Source organism: Malaclemys terrapin, chromosome 6, assembly GCF_027887155.1.
Source record: "Malaclemys terrapin pileata isolate rMalTer1 chromosome 6, rMalTer1.hap1, whole genome shotgun sequence".
In the NCBI taxonomy this organism is placed as follows: domain Eukaryota; kingdom Metazoa; phylum Chordata; order Testudines; family Emydidae; genus Malaclemys; species Malaclemys terrapin.
In genome coordinates, this window is record NC_071510.1 from 77,416,605 (window position 1) to 77,442,606 (window position 26,002).

Consider the following 26,002-nt stretch of genomic DNA (forward strand, 5'->3'; position numbering starts at 1 on the left):
GAAGGGGTGCTGGTCGGTGATTCCAGCAGCTGGCTGGATCCCATGGGTGATGTAACAATGTTAAGCAGAGGGTGTTCATGCACTCATGAGCACTCACACAGTCATGTCCTTCCACACTGGATCACTGTTTTCCCTGGTAGGATTTGGGGGTACTGTTCATCTCAGTGTTATGTCAATTAAATAAAAGTTGCAGCCTGCTGGCTTAAACCTATCCTTTGTGTGTGTGTGTTATGCCTTTATTCACTGCATACCCAGGACAAAGAGTAGGCGTTGCCTACCTTTCCCTCCTCTGTACCAGCCTCCTTTTCAGGTCTTACAGGCCTGAGCCTGAAAGAAATTATTGCTAGTAATTTTTTTTTAGGGAATCAAGCAGCACTTTACATCCTCACTGAGAGACTTGCAATAACTTCCACTCACTTTGAATGTCAAAATGGGGTTTCTTGCAGTATCCTAGCTAGTGGTTCCTGTGGGACAGAGCCTACAAATCAATGCACTGAAACTCACAGCAGCCATTGATTCCGCAGCCTCAAACTTAGTAGTTCTAATGGAGTCTAGTTTAATTTAGCAATTTTAATCCTTTTCAAAATTGGTTCCTTGGGGATACCACAATTTTATTTAAGGTAAGTGAATTCAGAGTAGGTGAAATTTGCCACATTTTTTTTCTCCTCTTACCTACCAGACAGGTAGTAGCAATGCAACCTTCCCCCCCACTGCACTGAAAAATATTCAAGTGTCGTCTAACACCTCTTTGGGTGATGGGATGACTCATTCTCTATACAAATTCAGTTTTTGACCTTTTGCAAAAATTGACTGGGTGCAGTTAAGAAAACACTGCCAATGATTAGACAGACCCACCAATGCTAGTATGGTGTTTTTTGCTCATGTTTCAGTGCTTCCCAGTATGGAGAAAGACATCCTTTGCAGAGAGGGAAAGCTCTGTGGTGATAATTGGTGCCCCCTAGGATATCAGGATGTATTTAATGCATTTCTCTATACAGTGGCCTTTGCAGAGGCAAATTATAGATTCCACTTCTCCTCCAGTTTTTCAGAAAGTCTTGGATCCTCTATTCCTGTAACTGCCTCCACAAACATATATACACATATCCCAGTTCTAGGCAAATCACCCATTCCCCTATTACATCCTACACTAGTGGCTCTCAAACTTTTTTACTGGTGACCCCTTTCACATAGCAAGCCTCTGAGTGCGACCCCCGCTTATAAATTAAAAACACTTAAATGTATTTAATACCATTATAAATGCTGGAGGCAAAGTGGGGTTTGGGATGGAGGTTGACAACTCGTGACCCCCCATGTAATAACCTCGCGACCCCCTGGGGGGTCCCGGCCCCCAGTTTGAGAACCCCTGCCCTACACACTACTGCCAAGGAATTGAACTGGTTTTGCAAGAGGTTCCAGATCTGATCAGAGCAGCTCTACCAATTGGTTCCATTTGGTCTGAAACCATGGGTTCACCAACAAAGTTACCAAATCTTTATGTTGCTGATTTTTCCTTTTTCTAACTCAATTGGGTTTTGCACAGTTTAAATGTTTGTAACCAGATTGGAATTTTTACTGTATATATCCATTTGTTGGGGTCCATGCAATTAACCAAGGGTCTAAGTAATACCCTTACCTCAAGTGAGCCCCACCAGACACATTGCTGTATACTGATGTTAGATGAATAGCAAATGCCTCAGGTCTACTTAAGCTTGGAATAACATGAAATGAAATTACTTTGTTTTGTTCACCATAAGAAAATGTAACATTACCTGGAAAAAGAGAGAAAAGCAACAATTCACAAATTGTTAAACAGGAATCCTCTTTTTACTTTTGAGCATAGAGAAATGTGAGTTATCATCAGACTCCTGCTCTGTCTAGAGAAGTGGAAATCTGCATGACAAAGTACAGCATCTTTTCTCCATAAAGCAGTTCTTCAGAAGTATAACAAGGTGCATATTGCACTAAGGAGTACATTATCTATGAAATGCAAGGTTGTCCTTATTCAAAAAAGAAACTTTACTACTCACAGATAAAAATCAGACCATATACTTTCATTTTAACAATGATGTCTTATTAAAAAGGGAACATGAAATGTACAAAAATATTAGAGCAACAACTAAAGTGGAGTTAGTCAGACATGGAAATTTTGTAGCTCTGAGAATACTGTAACAAGAAAGTGCTCACCAAATCCAGGTGTAATATTGCCTGGATGAACAAACTCTGGAATTAAATCAAGTGGGTATCCAGAAGTCCAGCTAACTGTTACAAAGCCGTACACGCCTTTTCTGGTTATCACAGCTTCGCCTGTCCCTTCTATAATGTTTGTAAGTTGTAAAATAAGAGACTCAAAGCCAACCTTCAGAAACACATAATACATCTTTGTTAGAACAATATGGGAATATCTAGTACTGCATGTATATACTGTATACAGGAGCGGCGCCAGGGTTTTTTCCGCCCTAGGCGGCAGCGCTCCTCCTCTGAGCATTTGGCGGCACAGGTCCTTCCACTCCGTGTCTTCGGGGCACTTTGGCGGCGGGTCCCGGAGCGAGTGAAGGACCCGCCGCCGAATTTCCGCCGAAGACCCGGAGCGGAAAGACCCCCCCGCCGCCAAAATGCCGCCCCCCAAATCCTGCCGCCCTAGGCAACCGCCTAGGGTCGCCTAGTGGAAGCATCAGCCCTGACTGTATATATATATTATATATATTACAGTAGCCATATACCTATTATACATGCATTTACCAAAGATTCTAAATTCCAGATTTCTGAGACTCACTCATAGTTTTGGAAATAGGTAATCAATGTGACTTAGATTTCTGTGTTAAAAGATGACAGGGTATAGCACAGCTGAAGTTGTTGCTAAAAGGGTTATTCTCACAGTCTGGAAGTGATGATATAAGTGGCATCCATGGGGTAGTAAACAATGGTAAAGGAAAGACCCATGTGAATAAAGTTAAATTATGAATTGCAGGAAGCAAGAGAGAAAAGGGGGTTCAAGTAAGAGATCTAAAAGCATTTAATATTAACATCAATAGAATTTAAGAGGTAAGACAGTGTAATGCTATTGTCTGTTTCCAGTATAATAAAAAAAGATAATTGAGGTAGACAGTACTTTATTATGGACCGATTCTGCCATTGTTTACTCCCATGTAATCCCACTGAAGTAAGTGAAAGCAGAATTTGGTTATATATAACTAACATAATACAACAGTGTCAAGCTTTATATTTTCAATGTTAAAGAATGAAAGGAAATCTACCTCTTTTGGTATATGCTGCTTTAAGACTCACTACTTAACCTAAAGAGAGAATATTATCTGGACTCAACATTTTTTTCTTAAAATTTTTAATACTTCAGATTTACGAAGACACAGGCATAGACTAACTGCAAACACATCTATTATGGTTCACCAGCTGTTTTCTAATTTCATATAGATAGATAAAACACTTTTTTTAAAAGTGTGTCAAAAGTTAATACATTTAGAAACTGTCTCTCTTGAATTTCTAAGACGGTACAAAATGTTTATCAGATCCTTGATGTGTACTGTACATGTAACAAGTGGGGACGACTGTCAACCATTAAGCTAACTTTGAACAAATGTTAGCATCACCTAAGTACCCAGGCCTCTAGTAACAGAAGTATTAGGATCTGCCCTCTAGTGGTAATCTTGTTTCACTGCAGCCAGTCTAGTTACCTGAGAATTGGCAGCTTCTTCCGGAATAGACAGAGTAGCTGATTTTGCTCTTCCTAATATTATTTTAGGCACATAATTGGCACTTCCATTGATCAGGCTTGCATTGGTCAGTTCCAGAGTGAAATTCAAGCCCAGTAAGAGAAACACCTTTAAAGATACAATTTAAATTTTAAAAGCTGCTAATTTTATTCAACTGAAAACAACAATATCAACTGAGTTAAGGAGTTAAGTAATAGAAACTGTCTGCAGCTCCTTGAACGGTACCATACACTGAGAATCATTAAAGTGGCAAGCAGTTTAACAAAGATCTTCCTCAAAATCATTACACAAAAGTCAATACTGTGAAGGAAGGCCAACAGCAGTTTTACACAATGTAAGCTCTTTGGGGCAAGGATTGTCACTTATTATAGGTTCACAGTATCTAGCACAATGGATCTCAGTAACAGAATGGGAAATGTAGAGAATAGAGTAGGTGAGGCTAGTGTATCTGCAGCTATGCATGTCAACCCACAGATAGGGGCATACAGCAGCTGTGGGGTAATTGCAGGTCTTGATGATTCAGTCTTCCAGAACTAAGCAGCCTTATCCAGTAAATAGCCCACTCCCAAAAACATACTTGGGAGAGGATTTGGGCCTACACAACAGAATCTAAAACTGAAAACATGAATGATACACAGAAAGGGATATAAGCAGAAGCTCAGGGATACACACAGCCTTGGTTTTATATTCCATTCTTATACTGAAAACCACATTTTCTTTGAACACAACTGTACATAAATAATACAAAATCCAGAGTATCAAAATTCGCTCTCTCCCCAACAGACACTATTTATCACCATTTAATGTCTTATTCAGTGACATTTGTAAATATGATGTAGACATAAATTTAAATAACAAAACACTAAAGAGGTCTATCCAGCTAAAGGACACTACAGACCTGGCTGCTTATTGGCACTCTCTTCAAACCAAAGCTGGCACCATCTTTCACCAGCAGACATCCCACTGTATTCTCAGGAGTGATTAGCGGTTCTCGATGATGAGATGAGATTCGGTACTCAATGCTCACATCTCCGAATGTCCCAGCATGTCGAGTTATATTCATCTGAATGTGTCGGCTCAAGTCTCTCTCTACCAATACTGACTGCCTATCAGAGTACAAGGCAAACACTCCATGGGGGTCATCGTTTGCTAACACAGTGAATCTCAAAACTCTCTTGTCCTGATCCAAATCTGCTCCTCCTTCCACTGAAAGCAGCTCTACCACATAATTCTCATCTACTTCCGGAACATCATCTGGTAACAGATGAATAATGATCTCTGCTGCACTCTGATTTTCAGCAATGGAGACAGTACCCCTTGTTGCAAGGAAGTCACCTGTAGTATCAGAATCACTACTCAGCTCCCAGTGAACCTGAAAAAAGTGAAAAAACATTGTTTACTAACTTGGAACTCTTATACACTCAGGTACACAGAGCATAAGATACAACATTTTACATAAAATAATTACTATTATCTTGTTAACATAAAAAATAAATAGGCATAGTAACCTAAAACAGGACCACGATCACCTTCCTTTCTCCCTCTGCTTACCCCCAATGATCTGAATATGGTGGTGGTTGTTTCTGAATATCTTTGTAGGTTCACTTTACAGAATTTCCAGGCCTAACTCCAGTTTGTTTTTATTGGTCAAAACTCCCCTGCTGTTCTCTCTCTCAAGAGTCCCCCAGAAATTTTTCTCTTAAGAATGACAAAGTACTTAAAAGTACAAAATATGGTCCCTTGAGTACTGCAGACATACAGCATACCAAGTGCACTCCAGGTACATACGAAGTGGGCCAAATGTTCTTTACTGTAGAGTGCACAATTTTTGTTTTGTTTTTTAAAAATCTTTCCCCTCTGTATAGCACTCCAGCCAAATGAGAACAATAGGAAAATCCTTACCTCTCCACCAACATCAGATAGATTTTTAAAAGTAATTTCCACAGATAGTGTTCATTATATAGGATAATGGATACTTTTTAAAATGAATACCAAAAAATGATTGCACGAGAAAGGGAGTCCACGATATTATGCTACAAATAGCTTGCTGAATTCTGAAGAACTTCAGGAGGCAATCCCCAACTGATTTAATAACCAGTGTTGATCACTTTTTAAAACACAAGGGCCCAATTCCCCTCTGTTGTATGGCATTCAGTTCTCTGAGAAGATTGGGTGTATGCTGCTCCCTTTCTAAAAAGGTATTTATTCAAAAATGCATTCTACACCATTCTCCTATCATAAGCATAGGAGAAGAGAGAGGGGAAGGAGAGTGTCAAAAAATGAGCATGGGTTGCCACATTTTGTCTTACAATATAGAAATTGGACATGACTTTCCAAAACATGAAATATTAGGGCCAAATCCCTTGTTCAATTATGCCAACTCCAAAGGAAAATACATGAACACTGTAAGCAATCAAAAGACTTTAAGACCGCTCTAAACTGCACCTGCTCTCCTATATGCATTCTAATGGATGAAGACTTCAGATTATATTGTTTTTAAGTAACCCCAAAATGAGAGTAAGAATACCATGATGTTCCCCAGAGTGCCTTGGACTCGTTTGATGAAAAGTGTAATATTCTCTGGCCCTTCCAAGACTGATGGCTCCTCATAGTTCTTACTAGATAATGATTCAGGAGCAAACTGCACAATTCCATTGGGATCACCAAATTTCTGTATCTAGAAAGCAGCAAATAAAATATGGGTCAAGAATATATAATGAACTATCTTATTTATAGACCACTAGGGAACTCAATGATGGATTCAACAACTCACAAATCCATTAACCCTCCTCCATCCTGATTTTCCCCCCAACAAGTCTGAGAGTACAGTAGCAGCTGAAATGGAGATTGTGTGAAAAGAAAAATAAATAGCAGATAGGACCACCATGGGACCAGAATAAAATGGTCTGGTGTCAAGAACAAACACGCAAAACAAACAGGTAGCTACACTAAATCCACATAAGACCAGTTGTTCAATGGAAAAATCCTATGAGTGTCACAAAGACGGATTAGTGTATTACAGTGGATTATAAATTGAATACAAGTCAGTAATATGATGCAGTCAGGAAAGAGGCAAAGCTCTTGGTTTGCAATAATGGGAGTATGTGTAAACAAAGTCAGGTAATTTACTCTGCTCTGCTCAGCACTGCTTAAAGCAGCACTGGTCAAGCCTCACTCAACTTCAAACAATACTTTTACAAAAATGACATAAATGATTTGGACAGACTGCAGAGAGCAAAGGAAATGATAAAAAGTTTGGAAAATAAATCCTGTGAAGAGAAGTTAAGGGATCTGAGCGAGTTCTCTTCTGTTGGGCTAGAGCATCAGAAAGAGGACGGGAAACTATTATCCTCTTTAGACCAGAAGGACAGAACAAACAGCTTACTGGACTTGCAGTGCAGCAGGCAATATTTAGATTAACTATTGTTGGACAGTATGGCATCTGTAGTGGGATACAGAACACTTCACCTTTAGGTTTCTGATTCTCACCTTTTAGTGTGATAATTGAAGTGAACTTATTTAATGGATTCAACCCAGCCCCTAGTGAATAGGAGACACGACACATACCAGAATCAAAATGGACACTAACTGGCACTGAGTTTACACTCACAGCAGAGGCGCCAGTGATTTAATGGTTTTGGAAACTGAACTTCCTCTTCCTACTGCTAGAGGTGGCCTCTCCAGATCACAGAGAAGGCTCACTGGTGGACAGAGCTAGACAAATATTAGAGCTAATTATTCACTGAATAACAACTGGATGAATAATATGTGTTGTATGCAAACACAAACACAATATTTAAACAGTTCTATTGACGGGACAGTGTGGAGAAGCTAGTTCGAACACTGCTTGTGCTATTCCTTTTCAGTGAATAAGCAGAGAATTTCAGTCTCTGGATATCAATATCACATTTTAAATCCCATCTCCCTGTGTCCCTCCCCCTTCCCCACACAATCAAATATGGGGAGGGGAATTATTACTATATTGGTCATTAGGCCCCAGATTGTAAAGGTATTTAAGCACCTGAAGATGAACATAGGTGCCTAGAGGAATTTTCTAAAGTGCCTAGGTGCCTAACAACCATCAAGTTCAGCTATGACGAAGATGAGAGTAGGACAAGAAATGGAATAAAATAGGTTAAGCACTGGCACATGCTACCATTACATTTTTAAAGATTCAAATTAAAAGTCCTTTTTCTCAGTCCTTGATATATTTCAATTAGCTTTTTGATTATATCATTGTAAGGCCCCTTGAGAGGTTTGTGGGATAAGGTGCCCACAACAATTGTACTGAATTATATATTCTGTTGGATTTGGGAAAAATTACTTACTGGGAATTCTGTTTATCACAGATTTCTCTTTGTACATCCTGCACCCCACCAGCAATTACAGACAGCATTAGGACTCCACCTACCAGAAGCAAGGAGGCAAGAGAACGGATAACAAAGGCTAATAAATAAGCACTAATCCATCCGCTATCTTTCCAGTTGGAGACTTCCAAAGCAAAGGAATAGATACTAAAACCAGAGGGAAAAAAACTCCAAGTGATACTCTCCAGAGAAAAGGGGGATAGATGTAGGAAGAAAGGACTATGATAAACAGAATTATCTGTGACTACTTTTCTCTTATCATATGTCCCTCTTCTTTCATCCTACTGAACAACAGCAATCAGGGACAGTGTATGTCACTTAAAGGGATGCTTGGTGCCCCTAATGACCAACAAATATCAGCCAACAGGGACAGGTACGATTAATAATGCCAGATGACAGTGTCAGGAGATGACCTAACAAATTCCAGAGCTAAATGCTTCCGAGTTCTGAGCCTGTGAAGTTGCCATACTTCAGATAGAATGGCCTGATCATATGCTAATGGACTCCAATATCTTATTGACTGAGCCACTGTGGTCTCAGTGGCATTCTGTCCTTTGTAGCAACCTTTAAAAAAAGACTTAATTCTTCTGAAACTGGAAGTACAAGATAGGTAAAACGTCAGAGCTTACTTGCCACCGAGGAAGAGAAGCTTCCTCTCCTGCAATGGAGAGATCAGGACACAGTGTAACTAAAACAATACATTCAGTGATATGAGTCTCCAGAATAAGCTTGGGGAGATTCAAAGAACTGTCCTATTTTGAAAAATAATGGCTAATAAGGAGAAAAACAGTCAGCAGGCACAGATCTTTAATTCAGTATGAGCAGGGATGAAGAAGGCATAGATCTTTAACTTCGTGTGAGCAGGGGTTGGGAAGCACACATAGAGGATGTGCATGTCCCTTAGGTAGACATTCCACGCAATCCTATAAATATGAGGGTAGGACTATATTAAGAGAGTAATTATCTATAGGTCCTGTTGAATGTTGTGCCATGGGAAACACAAGGAGGGGAGTAAACTTTCACGGCACTTCAGACTGGTGGGTAGAAGTTACTGTAAAACTGACAACAGACAAGGTTTTCTGGAGGTAGAGAAAACCATGTCATCCATATTCATCTGTCCACATTGGAAGGCAAAGTTGCAAAAGGAATTCACTATGGATTAACTTGCAAATATCAGAGGGGTAGCCGGGTTAGTCTGGATCTGTAAAAAGCAACAGAGAGTCCTGTGGCACCTTTAAGACTAACAGATGTATTGGAGCATAAACTTTCGTGGGTGAATACCCACTTTGTCAGACGCATGCGCATTTACCTCATTGCTTCTGTAACACTGTTGCTGGGTAGGACATGAGAAGAGGGAGTTGAATGATAAACTAGGCAATCTGTTAGATTAAATCCAAAAACTCTTCAGAAATAATCCTTAAGGGGAAAAAAGTAACAACAACTTACTATTAGGGTAATGTTGGTAGCCTGGGGGTCTATTTCTGTTTCACCTTTCACAAGGCTTAGCCTAATAATGAAGATCTCCTGAACTTCAACTTCTCCATGAGGGTAGATTTTCAGACTAATAGTTCTCAGACCTCCTTCTCCTTCTCTAAAATAGAATGATCCATTCACAGGGTCACCAATGTCACTGTTCAGGGGGGATAACACCTCTTCTGAATTGGGTCCTAAAATGTCCCAATTAACCTGTGGAAAATATTAGTTTCAAATGTAGAGTTGCATCAATATAATAATAGCCTCACAACAAAGGGAGAAAGTATCAGTGTAATCCAATTATACTATCATAAGAATTTGTGTATCTGGTATGTGATTATACAGTCCCACTATACTGTTAAGACAATAAATGGCACACAACATAACTGTAACATTGGACTCTTCTCTCTAATCATAATATTTTCTAAAAATTAACCTAAAGACAGAAAGAAGAGAAACAGCAAAGGGTTATTCTGAATATTACTTTAAAAACAAAACTTCAACATTATGGATGTTAATAAATAGGAAAGAATGGAAACTATTTTAAGGAGCACACACAGGAAAAAATATATACATTTTAGTATGCTTTATGAACTTTTATTACAATAGAACCCAAAAGCTCTAATCAAGATTAGAACTCTGCCCTGCAACACTTTGTACTAACACACCAGATAACAAAGTCTTTGCCCCAAAGAGCTTGTACTCAAAGCCCTCAAAATCCTGCAAAGACTCATGTACATACTTAATTTTACATTGCACATAATAAAGCACCTGTATAATTCTTCACAGGATTTGGGGGCTAATTTAACGCAAGACACAGGAAAATAGCATAATAAAAATTAGGAGGGAAAGAGAAAGGAGAACAAGGGTAATATTATTCAGCTATATAGCTACACTGCTTGATAGCTCCAAATCAGTTAGAAGTGGAGTTTTGTGGCTTTTTTTGGGTGGAGAACATTTGTTTGGGTTTTAATTATGTAAGTATAAGTAAGTAAATAAAATAGGTCATCCCCGGCAAACATCATGGTGCAATTGGGTCATGAGGTGGGATTTGAAGGAAGAGAGTGCAGACTAGTCATTGGAAAGCATTCCATGTGTAATAGGCAGCATAGAAAAAACGGATGTATTTAAGATAAAATCATATCTCATCATTTGCTGTGATTAAACCAATGCGCATTACTTTAAGAGTTTTATTAAGGTAAAGTTTAAATGATGGGATCTGAAATATTTAGAAGAAGACGTACACTCACAATTAGAGTAAGTTGTTGTTATAAACATGTATGCTGAAGTAGACAGGGCCTGATCATTCTGTTACACCAATGTAAATGAATGTAACTGAATGAAATGGAATTACACCAGTGTGAAACTGGTATGAGAGAAGAATCAGACACTCGCTATTTATAGTTCCAGAGAGAAGTCAACATTAAACCGTTATTCTGCCTCTCAAGAAATGGCAAGGAAAAACAATCTTGAAGTTATGGCATAGGACTGGGAATCAGAAGACATGGAGCCACTTACATGCCACTGCAGCTGCAAGGGGCTGGAGAGAATTCTCTGAACAGGAGCAGCAGGACTGATGTAAGTGGAACAATGCTGCCTCCCTTCACAAGCCCTGATGATTGGAGGCAAGAGGGGAAGTGCTTGGAGTGCTGGGCTATTGTGCAGCATGTAGGCAGTCCTGGGTAGGTTGCTGTAAATTTGGGGCTAGATTCTCTTCTAAGTTTTATTCTCAGCCCTTTAACACATTTCCTGTGTGACCTAGGACAAGTCACTTCATTTCTTGATATCTCAATTTTCTGGTCTTCAAGCAGAGGATAAATAAAGAGATAATATCTACTTTACAGTAGTTTTAGTGAGGTCTAAATTCATTCATGTGCATAAAGTGCTCTAAGATCCTCAAATGTAAAGTCCTATGGAAATGCAAAGTAGTAATACATTATTGCTATTATATTTTCAACCTATGAATTTAATGAATTACATACCTTCCTTTTCTCAACATGATTTTATAGCGTGAAATTATATCTTATTTTTATTGAAAACTACACAAAATGCTTTGAAAGACAAGGCCTACCTGAGTTTCTCCTATCAATCCTCCAGTTCTTTCCAGCACCAAGGACAGTGTCAGCGATGAACTGGGGTTTGGAAGAATAATTCGGCTTTGGTTGAGGAATCGGACAAGTCCATTAGGGGAGTCACTCTTAGCAATAGTGATTTGGCTCACTAGGTGGAGCCCAAGGACTGCTCCTCCAGTGGCTCCTATCAGCTGGATTTCAAACTGCTCTGCAAACTCCCTGGGTCAAAGAGATCAGAGTCTTTAAAACACTAAAAAACATGGAGTAAAACTAAAAGCTGAAAATCTAGTAAGTTGCCTTGTTGGTTGCATATATGCAATATTTTAAACGTACATGAAGCAATGAACGTATTGTTGATTATTCCTTTTTTTTTTTTTTTTTGCATAAAACTGAGATCTGAAATAAAGGTAATGCAGTGACGTGGCAACACCAGCATAGGGCTTTCCTAGCGTCCTGTACACTGGAAGCTTTCTGTACACAGAACATTAGTATGTTCTCTTCAAATCAAAATATAAGCACGTAGCATGCAATGGGCTAAGACTGGATTTCTAAACAATTATAGGTTAACACATGAATAACTAAACAAAGATCCAATACCATTACCTTTCATCATCATCTGTAATACAGACGGTGATAAAACTCCGGTTCTGGCCATGATGAAAGATGACTGAGTTATTATTGACACTGTAGTCAATACTGTTAGGAAGCGCAGAAATACTTCGAGAGAGAAAATCAGCTGTCACATAGCCATGAGTTCCACGCCTTCTCACTATAGGAATCATGATCATTCCAACATCCTCTTCCACTGCAAGAGTAATTCAAAATGAACTACTGCACAATAAGTGAGCATTTTTCAGAGTAGCTTCATAAACAGTACATGTAAATGACCACTTAGACACCCAAAATAGGTGATTATACACTTATGTGTCCATTGTACGCAGGAATTGCTCAGGCAATTGAGCCAGCTGCTTCTGAAAACTGGCCACAGAGTGACTAACAACATTATAATATACATAAATGGATTATCCCTGGTTTCCCATAACAGAATTATGTGCACTTTCTTTAATCAAATAGACAGAGAAGCTTTGAACAACATCCAGGTGTCTTATGTTTCTAGGTTATCTGTTTTTTTCCCTCTTAAGCTTTGACACTGATCAAAATACATGCACATTATTTTAAACTTTAATAACTGAATCAATAACAAAGAATACATTGCTACACTCATTTTGATTTGCCAGTTTACAGTTCCCTCAATAGAGGATTTGTAGATTACTTTGTAATGTATAGTATGGTAATTATAGCACTACTTATGATCATCAGAGAATATGTAATAGCAAATGCATGCCCAATTAATATGGTGAATGAATAAGATTCAAGGTAGTCTTAAGACACATCTTAAACAATATAAGACTTTACCAATTAACAACATCTTGAACTGAACTGGACCAATAAGCAGGCGGCTAGCCAGTGGAATGCACAAAAAACTCAGCTGTAATATACTTTAGACTACTTGCTCAACTAAGTAGGGAGGCTGCCACATTTCACACTAGCTGAAGCTTGCAAGGATCTCCAAGAGTAGTCTTAAGTAGAGCTTCATATTGCAGTAATCCAATGTGGTGGTGGCAGCAAAGGTATGGATATTTTCAGAGATTTTACTAATCACTGAAGATATTAAAGGTCAGATTCATCTGGTGTTCCTCTATTGATTTCTCTGAAGCCATAGCTAGGATTCATTTACCTCAGTATGTCATACAAAAGTACACTATAATGAAATACAAACATTTGACTGTAATACATAAGAAAATAAATAATCATCATAATGGTAATATTTTGCTCTTCTATAATACTTTCCATCTCAGGATCTCAAATGTTTTATAATTGCCACTGAAATAAACCTCACAACACCTGTTTTAAGTAGGTATTGCAAAATATACCAGTACAGGCACAAAATCTACTTGCCTTTCCTTTTCTATGATGACTGATAATCAAAAATATAATACTATTCCTTTCTCCTTAAAAAAAACACTTCCCCCAGGCAGGTGAGTGAATAGACTTTTGCAAAGCTGTATTCATCCTCGCTTACAAAGCCTGAGAGCGGGGAATGAAGTTAAATCATTTACCCAAGAACATACATGAATCTTGTGGCAAAGCCAAGAATAGAGCCTTGACTACCAATCCTGTGCTGTAGCTGTAAGCCTATCCTTTAAACTGCAGCATAAATTTAAACATTAACCTACCTTGCAGAGTGATATACCACGGATCAAACTCAATGATGCCCTCTGCATTGTCATTTTTCATTATAATGATGTGAACTGTGGAGATGTTTCCTATCCCAGGGGGCTGGTCCACTTGCAGTCCATTTTCTCTAACAGCAAAATCAAATCCACTTGCAAGAGAATGAGAAGAAAATAAAGTTATTGTCACAGCCCTCCCAGCCACCCCTTTCAAAAGCAGAACATGTGCAGGACAGGGTTGTTGTTTTTTCTTCCCTGAAAATGAAAGTCTCTCCATTGTCATGTCTTTCCAATTTTATTTGCAACGAACTTCACAAACCTTTGGGAAGTACAGAAACAATAACGTGATTGTTCTGTGAGAAGAAAAAGTTACTCACTTTGCAGTAACTGAGGTTCTTCAAGATGTGTGTCCCTGTGGATGCTCCACTCCAGGTGATGGTGCATCCCAGCGCCATTGATTGGAGATCTTCGGTACCAGTGCCTGGTCAGGACACATGCGCTCAGTTGGTGTCTCGCGGTCTCGTTAGAATCTGCCTGAGTGCGCGCGTCCCGCACCCCCCTCAGTTCCTTCTCTACCGTGGAGAAATCATACTATGACTCCAAAGTAGAGGGTAGGAGGGCGGGGAGTGGAGCACCCACAGGGACACACATCTTGAAGAACCTCAGTTACTGCAAGGTGAGTAACTTCCTCTTCTTTGAGTGCTGTCCCTCTGGGTGCTCCACTCTAGGTGAATGTGGAGCAATACCCACTATGGTTGGTGGGACTTTGGAGATCTGGCAGTGAGTACTGTAGAGAGTACTGTATGACCTACTATGGTGTCTGCCGTAGTATCCTGCGTGATAGTATAGTCTTTGGCAAATGTGTGTTCAGATGACCATGTAGCCACTTTACAGATGTCAGGAATAGGTACGTTATGTAGGAAGGCAACGGATGTCGACATGGCTCAAGTGGAATGAGTTCTAATGCCTTCGGGCAGTTGAATATTTTGGATGTGGTAACAGGATCTGATGCAGTCAGAGATCCACTTGGACAGGCATTGCCTAGAGATAGCCATACCTTTCGATCGTTCAGTAATGGAGACAAAGAGACGCAGGGACTTACAAAATGGTTTAGTCCTGTCTAAATAAAAGGCGATTGCTCGCCTGACATCGAGAGTATGCAGAGTTGCCTCGTGCAGAGTCTTGCGAGGTTTGGGATAGAAAGTAGGTAAGTATTTCAGTTGGTTAAGGTGGAAGGTGGACACCACCTGAGGGAGAAACTTAGGGTGTGGTTTCAGGGTGACTTTGTATTTGGAGAGGATTGTGTAGGGAGGATAGGCCATCAGGGCACTTATTTCTCCTACTCTCCTTGCTGACATTATTGCAACTAAGAAAGATACCTTCATGGACATATGAAGAAGAGAGGAGGTAGCCAAGGGCTCGAATGGAGATTTCATGAGACCGTGAAGAACAAGGTTAAGATTTCATGTAGCTGCCATTGGATAAATTTCCGGGTAGAGATTTTATAGGCCCATGAGAAAACATTTTATGGTGGGGTGGGTAAAGAGTGAGTAGCCTTCCAAGTCATGGAAGGTGGTAAGTGCCACCAGGTGTACTTTGATGGAGCTGAGCGAGAGTTCATCCTGTTTCAATTTTAGAAGATAGCCTAAGACGTTAGGGAGGGTTACCATATGGGGTGATAAGTATTATGTGAGCACCAGAGGGAGAAACGTTTCCACTTTTGCAGGTAAGTTTTATGAGTGGAGTCTTTTCTACTGTGCAGGAGGACGTATCGAACTTGCTCAGAACAAGCTAGTTTGTGGGTTTGGAACCATGAAGGAACCACACTGTCAGGTGGAGCTTCTGGACCTGAGGGTGAAGAACCTGTCCGTTGTCCTGGAAAAGCAGATCTGATCTGCTGGGGAGAGTCCATGGATGACAGAAGGACATGCAGAGTAGGTATGGATACCACATCTGTCTCGGCCAAGCCAGGGCAATAAGTATGAGGGATAGCTCAGTGGTTTGCGTATTGGCCTGCTAAACCCAGGGTTGTGAGTTCAATCCTCGGGGGGGGGGGGGGGCACTTAGGGATCTGGGCAAAATCAGTATTTGGTCCTGCTAGTGAAGGCAGGGGGCTGGACTCAATGACCTTCAAGGTCCCTTCCAGTTCTAGGAGATAGGATATCTCCATTAATTTTTATTTATTTTTTAAATTTAGGCACTTCACACCGTGTGAGTGTCCATCAGACCTTGGCATGGAGTACTGACAGGAAACACACTTCTTAAATCCTGAAGCCCCTGGCATTATGAATTAGAAATTGCAGAGGACAGTGTGTCAGCAGGGGACAAGCTTGAAGCAAAAAGTTTTTTGTTTTTTTTTAAACTAAGTAACGAAACAATGTAACTATTCTAAAGGAAGGGAAACGACTGGGATGTTACTAACAGCTATTCCTATGTTCTTTGCAACTGTTTCCTAGAGAGACCAGGGAAGAGAATCAGCACTGCCTCAAGTTCCATCTTCAACCGAGGATGGTTGAGAAGGAGCTCAGGGGGGCATGGGATGCGCGCGCTCAGGCAGATTCTAATGAGACCGCAAGACACCAGCTGAGTGCGTGCGTCCCTACCAGGTACTGCTACTGAAGATCTCCAATCAACGGCACCAGGACGCACCATCACCTAGAGTGGAACACCCACAGGGACAGCACTCGAAGAACAGACAGTGACAAAACTATCTATTAATGAGACTACACCCCATGAGATAAACCCTAAAGCCCTGAATCTACAAAGGCTCAAGTGTGGACTGTTGTTGCTTGTGCTGTCACCCATTGTTGGTGCATAGCTTCTATGAGACACTGTTGTCATAATGATCTGCACTTGTGGATCCCTTTTGGGATCAGGGCCTAAGATTAGCATGCCCAGTATGGACACCAGTAGTAGATATGATCAGCATTTTCCTGCAGAAGAATAAGATGAAAATTGTACAGTGCCAAAATTACAGAGTATTGACGAGACAAAATTTAGTTCTATATCAAGAAATTCAGTACAGTTGGCAGGTATGCACTGAGTGACAGAGGTCAAATTTAAATCAGAGGTTGGAGAGGCAAAGCTGTATGGAAAAAAATTATCAGTTACTGCAGGATTTGAAAGGAGTGATGAATGTGTGGGATTTGCCCACAGAGAAAGCATTCTTCACAGGCATTTTACGTTTCCATCAGCAAACTTCTTCCCAACTAGAAGAAAGGCTCTGAGGACTGAGCCGTGGAAACTCAGAGCTAAAGAAATTATGAAATCTATTCAAAAATTAAACTTGCTCCTTCCTAGGGTCATACTTAGGGCACTGTTACCAAATATATTACATTTTACTTATTTACAGGAAATAGACTAAGTTTTCAGATACTCATGATGGCTCATGTATTAGAGGGGTAGCCGTGTTAGTCTGAATCTGTAAAAAGCAACAGAGGGTGCTGTGGCACCTTTAAGACTAACAAAAGTATTGGGAGCATAAGCTTTCGTGGGTAAGAACCTCACTTCTTCAGATGCAAGAAACTGCTGAGCTCCAGTTCATTTGCAAATTTGACACCATCAGATCAGGATTAAACAAAGACTGTGAATGGCTATCCAACTACAGAAGCAGTTTCTCCTCCCTTGGTGTTCACACCTCAACTGCTAGCAGAGCATCTCACCCTCCCTGATTGAACTAACCTCGTTATCTCCATACTGATTTATACCTGCCTCTGGAGATTTCCATTACTTGCATCTGAAGAAGTGAGGTTCTTACCCATGAAAGCTTATGCTCCCAATACTTCTGTTAGTCTTAAAGGTGCCACAGGACCCTATGATGGCTCATGGGAATTTTAATGCAATCAGTCATTCAACAACAAGACATTCCATTAGTTCATTAGAGATCTGGGTGCTTTCAAAAGATAAGGGAGGACCCAGGTGGCTTAAGGACACTCACTGAAGTTTGATGGGGGTGTGGGTTGTATTTATTTTAGTCTTGGATTTCATCATTGTATCATTTTGTCAGCTGGGAGAGGAGTGTTGCAAGTCCACATGTCTTCGTGTATTGTTTTGTCATAAAAAGCTTAAAATTACAAAATAGTTTATTTCATAAGCTTTAATCTGAGGTTCTTATATAGTAATATAACATACCAAAAGTAGATTTGGTTCTTAGTTCTAGGCAGTATTGTATCTAATTTATTTATACTTTTTCAATCAACAGTAAAGAAATGATGGACTATTTCTGCTAAGATTATAAAGAAATCTTTTTTGCCATTTTCTCAAAAATATCCCCATATTATATTAGAGATGTTCATACTTCCCCAAGTTACAATTTTGTAGTTTACAAACTATTTTCTCCCTTTCAATATATTAGATTAAATTATTTCTTGCTTCTTCAGAGGTCTGCACCATTTATCACCCATTCTATAAACTTAACCCCAACTGAATAAGCACATTTCACCTTCCAACAGGATATTCCATTTCCCTCACTATGTAAATCTCTACACCATTTTCTTCTGCACCTCTCTGAAACATCCAAAAAAAAATAGCTATTAAATTTATGCCAATACCTACTGAGTCCTCACTTTAATCATCAATCAGTAATTTATTGATGTAATAAATGTTTGAAAAATGAGTGTGTCCCTCTATTTATATTTGATCCAAATCTCTATTATTACAGTACTAGAAAATCAGCTACTAAATCAGAGCAGGAATCCGGGACTTTACTGCAGTGAAGTAAGATCCATATACATAGTTCACTTTTGCCCTGTAACTAATCTTTTCCTCTGCAGTGAAATATATCATTACCTTCCCTGGAGCTCTACTTTGGTAATTGTTACTGAAAATTCTTCAGGACCTTCAGGAAGGTCATCATCATGGATTTCAACTGAAATCCTTTTAGTAGTCTCATTTGGTTCAAACACAAGCTCCCCTGACAAGGAAGTGAAATCCATGCTCTCGTCTGCAGTTCCATTTAATGTCCAATACCAGAGTTGCACTTGACCATAACACCCACTGGAACGGACAATAGTGATGTTAACCTGATGGAGACAAAAAGCTTAGTTTTAATTTTTTACCTTTATTTTTGTGTTATATATGCTTCTAAGTACACTATTCTATAGACATCACATCAATTAGTTTTACTAAATAAAACCATTTAATAAAATAAATACAGATTAAATACAGAAACTGATTTAATCCCACAACTCAGAAGATGCCAGCCACTTCAAAAATCTCTCAAAGCCCACCACACAGAATCACACATTACACAGTAATACACACATGCAGAAATAAAGTCTCAGCTATTTATTTTTAGGAAACTGTCATCCACTGTTCATAGATAACTACAGTTACCAAAAGCATTAAAAATTCACATTTCAGATTAATTCTTCCATTTTTAATGATTTTAGTCTTTTAACTCAATACCAATTTTTCTTCCTCTGCTGTCTGCAGATTTTCCTGGGAAAATGCAAACTGCCCATAGGGGAAGTCACTAGCAACCATGGTGATATTTGCTATGCTAGTAGACTCATTTATGACTCCTCCATCACTGACTCCAGATAGATGAAACTGGTAGTAACTCTTCTCTTCAGGAAGGTTATCATCTATAGCCTACAGAAAACAAACAAATAAAGCTGAAAGGATTTAAAACACTTACAATGTGAGATCTACCATTAATTGTTAACAAAAAGAGAGTACTGGAATAACCAATGCTATAGATCTCTCTCTCACCTGTATTAGTACACTAGCTGCAGACTGCCTATCTCGCATTATCAAGATCCCCGATATCTCAGCAAATTCCTTCTGTAGAGGGGGCGTTATATTCCAATACACAGTGACTTCCCCAAAAATCCCCGGGCCACGTACTAGGCTGTAAGTAAAAACATATACACACATTGATGGGTTTCCTATACATGTTTTATTTCATCGGTGCAAGAGATGGCTAGTACTCTGCCTAGGTTGTTATGAATGTGTGACTCAGCCAAGTATTATCAGCCTCACTGAAGCTTGAATTTAATATAGCAGGTCACTGTTACAATCCTGACAATTTTATCTCTGCAAGTAGATAACGTTATTGTAGTATTTGCAGCATTGCCTATACTCAGCTTCCCTGGTGTTGGGAAGGGATTGTTGGCTACCTTTTTAGGATAGCTCTTTACCTGCTTTGCAGTAGCACAAAGCAGGCAGAGTCAGGGCTGAAAATTGAGTTCTCTGGGTTCAGCTGTGACTTTTAGGAAGCTGAGAAGTACAATGAAAGGGGAAACAAGAGTGGGAGCAACTTGTAGGAATTTTGCCTTTGTAAGGGATTAAAGCCTCCAAGGTGCTGGAAGACTCTACAGAGAGTTAAGTTACTTACTGCTCCTTTAAAAACCTGGAGACAGCACTTCTCCCACTACAGTTAACCTGGCAAACTGCAGGGCAGGTTAAGATTATGGTTTTGTCAACATAACCTCTCTGGGACTGCCAATGCTACAGGCAGCACTAGCTTGCTCTTTGAGGGTTGCAGCAAAATACTCTTTCCTCATAAGTATTCTAGAAGGAGGGGGCAATGCCACCTGTGCCTTTCCCACCACCAGAACACCCACAGTGGAATGATCATAATTTGGCATTCTGTGTTCTGGTGCTTAGTTATAAAACTCAATGAAATCATTACACTTTGCTTCAATTCAAAACCCAGGTCACTCTGTCGCTGTAGACACAGCCAAAAACTGAGGCACAATTGTGGAGTGGATTTCTTCCAGTCCCTAAGAACCTTGCAGGGGCTTTGATTGCCATACAAGCTCTTCCTTTTAATGCATTTCATCACATGCATTCCCGAAAGACCCTCCTGAGCGCCAGGGGTTGATATCATTTGAAATTCACATATGTTTTGCAATTCCTTTGAAAATAAATGGCTATTGACCTGATTTTCAGAAGTGGTGAATACCAGCAGCTCCCAGACTTCTGTGGGAAATGTGGATGCTCAGCACCAGTGGAAGTCAGGCAATTGTAATCCACTCTTTTTGTACTAAAGGAAATGTGTACTCACAATATGCGCAGAGAAATCATTGATGCACCTACCTAATAAAAGCAGTTCCGTTATATTTTCCTGAGGGTTCCCCAATGAGAATATGGTTGGAAGATGGAGCTATCCCAACCACCCCAGAAGCTCCCTGATCCCCCAGAATAATGATGGTTGCCAGACCTATGAAGAGAGGCAGAAAGTACTTTCAAGTTAGTACACAAGATTATAGCAAGAACAGAAATATTAATGAAAATAACTTGCACATAATACTTAACCCTTTTAAACACTTTACAAATACTTTATTAACTAATATGTAAAACACCATGTTAGCAAAATCCTGTTTTATCTTTGTTTTGCAAATGGGAAAACTGATTCAGGTAGCCTGATTCTGATCTCACCTTACACTGGTTCTATACAGGTACACCTCCACTACCAGTGTTCTCTCTAAGCTGCGCACCTGCGTGGCTGTGCAGCACTACATCCAGTGCTGCACACTTGATTATTACAGCCACCCAGACGCACACATCCTCAGTGATGGCGGGAGGGCAGTGCCCAGGACTGGGGCGGAGCTGGAGAACAGTGGTGAGGGCACCTCTGGAGTGGGGAGTGAGGCAGCCAGGGCCGGGTAGCTGGAGGGGAACCAGGCAGTGGGGAGCCCCGGACACCCCTGCTTGTGGGGAGGGGCAGTGGGGGGGTACCTCTTCCCACAGCGCTGGGTGGGCCCCCATCCTCCCCATCTTCCTCCCCTGGGCCGTGCTGCGTTGCCGGGATGGGGATGATCTTCTCTCCTGGGCGCCCCGCTCCTCACTGGGAAGGAACTGGTGAGAGCAGAGGCTTGTGAATGGCTGCAAAGCGCTGGAAGTTCAAGGAGGTAACAAAGGGACCAGGAGACAAGTGACTGAGCTGCCCAGGCTGTGCTTAGCACACCTGCATCCCCAAGTGAATAGCACAAGCAACTTCTGGGTCTGCTTCAACACACTGGGCAGGCGTATGATTGGCACACAGGAGGGACTCCAAACTGGGAAACCTGGGCTCAGGGGTATTGAGACTGGGGAAAGAGTGGGTAACTTCTCTGGGCACAAGAACATGGGTCTGATTCTAGGCTACTGATGCTGTTTGCAGTCTGCAGAAGTTGAGAGAGGGCGCTGAAATAGCTAGGTATGATTTTTTTTAAAGTACAATTCTAATTGCACTTCAGCTCTGCACACCGCATTGTTCCCTCTACCCCCTTTCCTTCTTTCCTTCATTTTTTAAAGCTCATGCAATGCTTTAGAGAGACATCCCCGTTGTTATCAAGTACTTTTAAAAAATGTTTCTATAAATCTATCAGAAGTTCGGCTGCAAGGTAGTCCAAAAAAGAAATGATTAATCAACTGTTGCTTTTCCAAAAAAACAGCAGTTATTTTCTGTGTAGACTTTAGTGGCACAAGTCTGTGCTTTTTAAAATCATGTAATTCATTTGTTTTTTTTTAAAGATGAAGAATTAAAGGAAAAAAAACCCTGAAGATGTCCTTTGCTGTATAGTTGCAAGTTTCCACTTGGAAACTAATTAAGAAAGTGGTTTCTTATGAATTTTGCAGGGGAAGCCTGATCTTTGTTGGTGCGTACATTGTTTGATTTTGAATCTTTAAACTTTGCTCAAAACTTCCTAAATAAAGGGTTTGGTATTAATCTATTTGGGTCTATTTGTATGCTAACTCCTGCTCCCATTGCAAAAAACTCCCATGAACTTTGATGTGTTGGATAAGTTGGCAAATGTTGACCATCAGTTCAATATGTAGAGATAGCGACCCAGTGAGATAATGTAACAATCAATGCTGCATTTCTATAAGCTCCATGTAGTTTCACAATCCACTATGTTAGAATCAGGTAATTTTCTCTTTTTGAATATATATGTACTATGTATTTTTTAATATGAGGAGAACACTAATGCTGTATGTCAGGGATCAGCAACCTGTGGCCCCCGGCCCGCCAAGGTAAGCACCCCGGTGGGCCAGGCCGGTTTGTTTACCTGCCGCATCCACAGTTTCGGCCGCTCCAGGCCAATGCACACACAATCATTAGGTGGGAATAATGTGACAGAACTGGATGTAAATTCAACTAGACTTTAAAGCCAATAGATTCGCTCTCTTCCTGAATCAGGAGGGAAGCCAGCACATCCCTCAGCCCGCACCGCTTCCCACAGCCCCCATTGGCCTGGAGCAGCGAACCGCGGCCAGTGGGAGCCGCGATCGGCCGAACCTGCGGATGCGGCAGGTAAACAAACTGGCCCAGCCCACCAGGGTGCTTACCCTGGTAGGCCGCATGCCAAAGGTTGCCAATCCCTGGTGTATGTACTGCTGTTAATACTGGAGTAATTCCCTTTCAAAAATATGCTGTGTGTGTGTAACTCACTTTAAAGAAGATTAATAGGGATTCTAATTTTCGCATTGCATGCATTGCTAGCAGGTTTCAGCTATGAAGCTTGTACATAAAGCTTTGGATTTTGTTTGCAGATTTCACGTTAAAAGAATACTGTGTACAAATACTTCACTGCACAATTATACTCCAGATGTTTTGTTTTCAAAATGACAGATTGAACATTTGATGTTTCCAGACAGCATGTGGAGTGAATTTTTAAATTTGTTGAACTTGAAGGAGACAATCCAGGTTTAAATATGCTGGTAATTGTAGATTTTTTAAAGTATTCACCTCTAGGGCCAAATTCTGCTATTGTTAGTTAAGCAAAACTCCCATAGGCTTTCAAGTGACAAGCACAGACTTTTGCCCTTGTTTAAATTGCTGCCTTACCATTAATGAAAAAAAATGTTTGGGTTAAACTATACTATATAATATGTGAGGGTGATTTATATCTAGGTTTTTTGTTTCTACTGGTGGCGCACATCTGGTGCAGATTACATTGATAGTGGTGCACATAACAAAATTCATTCCACACATGAATGGAAAAAATTAGAGGGAACATTGTAACCGGGATCAGAAACAAACCCAAGGCATGAAATCAGTGAAATCAATGGAAGTTTTGCCATTAGCTTGCATGTGGCCAGGATTTCAAACAAATAGCTTAAGTGACTTTCCCAAGACACAGGATGAGTTAGAAAATTGCAAGATTCCATTACACGTAGTTACTACATGTAACTGAGTACCGGGGGAGAATGCTATATTTTAAATGAGTTTTCTACATCACACATTTAAAAAGTGTCACAATTGTGAATTATAAATCAGAATTTAGGACAAAATTCTGCCCTTGACTAGACAAAGCTATAGCCTTCATTAGGAGTTCAATGTGGAGACTATTTGGCTTACAGAACTTGTATTCCTTTACCTTGTACTTCTTAATATTTTCAATTTTTGATTTTCAAAAGCTTCCAGTTACTTAGGCACTTTTAACACTTAATTATTTTATATAGCCACAATTTTTATATGCCCACAATTAATTTAGGTAAAAAACTATGATCTCAAAAATGTCCCCTAATGATTTTTTTCCCAGTAAATCAAGAGCTAGTTAGTAAAACAATTTTCAGGAGGACTGAGAATTTCAAAATGTGATCAGCTAGCTATACACATTCATACAAAATAGATATTTCAAAACAAAAATCTAGCATAAAAAGGCCTCCTGGAATTATAATTGGAAGCTGCCTCATATGATGAAATTATTTCCTTACCATTTATCGGGGATATCTCTGCATCATCAGTAGACACCAGCTGAATGGTATACATTTCATTCCCCTCCAGTAGGCCATCTTGTATCGCTCGTAAAACAATTGTCTTCTGGGATTCAGTCTGAATCAGAAAGAGAAGGAAAATGAGTTAGGCTGATATTTTTCAAGTGAGATCAATCAGAGTGCCTGATGATGCAAGGAGCTGAGTGTCTTAATTTCTACTGACGTGAATGCGGGTTAAGAAGAGTACAGCACTTGGCACATTCGACAGAATTGACAAGTTCTGCAGAAGCATGTCGATTCCGATTAAACTTCCAATGGAAACCATGCAGGCTTGCTACCCCACCTGGTTTCCTGCCAGCCTGCCTAGCTCTCCAGGATCCTCAGCTCCCCTGCAGCCAACATGGTGGGCTGCCAGGATGCCTGGTTCTCTCGCTTCCCTACAGCCCACCTACTGTCCAGAACCCCAGACTGCCTCCCCTCATGGGCTGGCAGGTTGTGTCTTCCCCAGGTGGTTGCCTCCTCAGCTCCCCAGGCTACTGGACTCCCCACGCTGACTGGCTCTCTGGGCAGCCTGGCAGCCCAATCCTGACAGACCATTAGGTGGGCTGCCATGGAGCTAGAGATTATGTTTCATTTCAGAAATGCCAAAATGTTGTATCTGCAATGTTTTCAAAATGACATTTTGCAGTATTTAGGTTTCACTAAGAATTCCAAGATTTTGGCTTCCAAAAACAAACTTTTTCACAGGAGGGAAATTCTGTTTCACAACCAGCACAGTAGGCTAGTGAAATGTCCCCAAGTGTTTTTCTAGATAACAGTCTCCCAGAAAGGAGCTGTATTCCAGTTTGTTAGAATTCTCAGCAACTGCTGGTGCTGCCTGCAGCCTCAACAAACTTTCTTTATATGAATATTAAACAGTTGGCTAAACCTGAAAGTGAAAGTTGGTTGCATATCTGCAAAACCACTAAGAGACATTATTCCTTAAAGTTTCCAGTGGCAATATATCTGGATGATAAATATAATACTTGGTGCAATCAGTATAAAGTAGCAATGAACCAGAAGACAGTAAAACAGAAACTTTTAAATCCTACCCTCTTCTGCCATGAAGCTCTACAGCTTAGCCAACTAACACTAGGGTCACATGGTAATTGCTGTTATTTTTAAAAGTATACAACCTGGCAAGTTGCATGTCTGCTTAGACTGTCAGCTAATGCAATGGAATAACTGTTCTCCATGCTCATTATTAAATTTCTATAAAGTTTTTATTCTTTTTAAAAAGAAGACAATTTATAAAATTTTGAAATGCCACATTCCCTGGGAGACTTACCCTATACCAAGGTCCTCCAGGGAATGGGCCATCCTTTCTTTTCTGTTTGGAAAGCACGTGACATGTTGTCAACACTACCAGATATTTTTTTATTGTGTTATAACAGACTATGACTACCTACTAGCACCAGTGTGTAATGACAAGTATATAACTA

At 40.2% G+C, this 26,002-nt stretch overlaps 1 protein-coding gene across 1 annotated transcript in view; it reads right to left on the bottom strand.

Moving 5' to 3' along the window:
* The window catches only part of ADGRV1 (adhesion G protein-coupled receptor V1), a 439,035-nt gene that overhangs the window by 249,796 nt on the left and 163,237 nt on the right, over nucleotides 1-26,002 (bottom strand). Inside the window, exons 62-75 of the mRNA XM_054032481.1 lie at nucleotides 24,522-24,639; nucleotides 20,916-21,039; nucleotides 19,587-19,725; nucleotides 19,281-19,466; nucleotides 18,663-18,895; nucleotides 13,878-14,026; nucleotides 12,244-12,445; nucleotides 11,640-11,859; nucleotides 9,542-9,781; nucleotides 6,256-6,405; nucleotides 4,627-5,100; nucleotides 3,690-3,836; nucleotides 2,185-2,356; nucleotides 1,634-1,769 (exon numbers count right to left, since the gene is read on the bottom strand). Coding sequence (XP_053888456.1) covers nucleotides 1,634-1,769; nucleotides 2,185-2,356; nucleotides 3,690-3,836; nucleotides 4,627-5,100; nucleotides 6,256-6,405; nucleotides 9,542-9,781; nucleotides 11,640-11,859; nucleotides 12,244-12,445; nucleotides 13,878-14,026; nucleotides 18,663-18,895; nucleotides 19,281-19,466; nucleotides 19,587-19,725; nucleotides 20,916-21,039; nucleotides 24,522-24,639 — 2,690 coding nt within the window. The remainder of the gene's footprint in view (nucleotides 1-1,633; nucleotides 1,770-2,184; nucleotides 2,357-3,689; nucleotides 3,837-4,626; nucleotides 5,101-6,255; nucleotides 6,406-9,541; nucleotides 9,782-11,639; nucleotides 11,860-12,243; nucleotides 12,446-13,877; nucleotides 14,027-18,662; nucleotides 18,896-19,280; nucleotides 19,467-19,586; nucleotides 19,726-20,915; nucleotides 21,040-24,521; nucleotides 24,640-26,002) is intronic.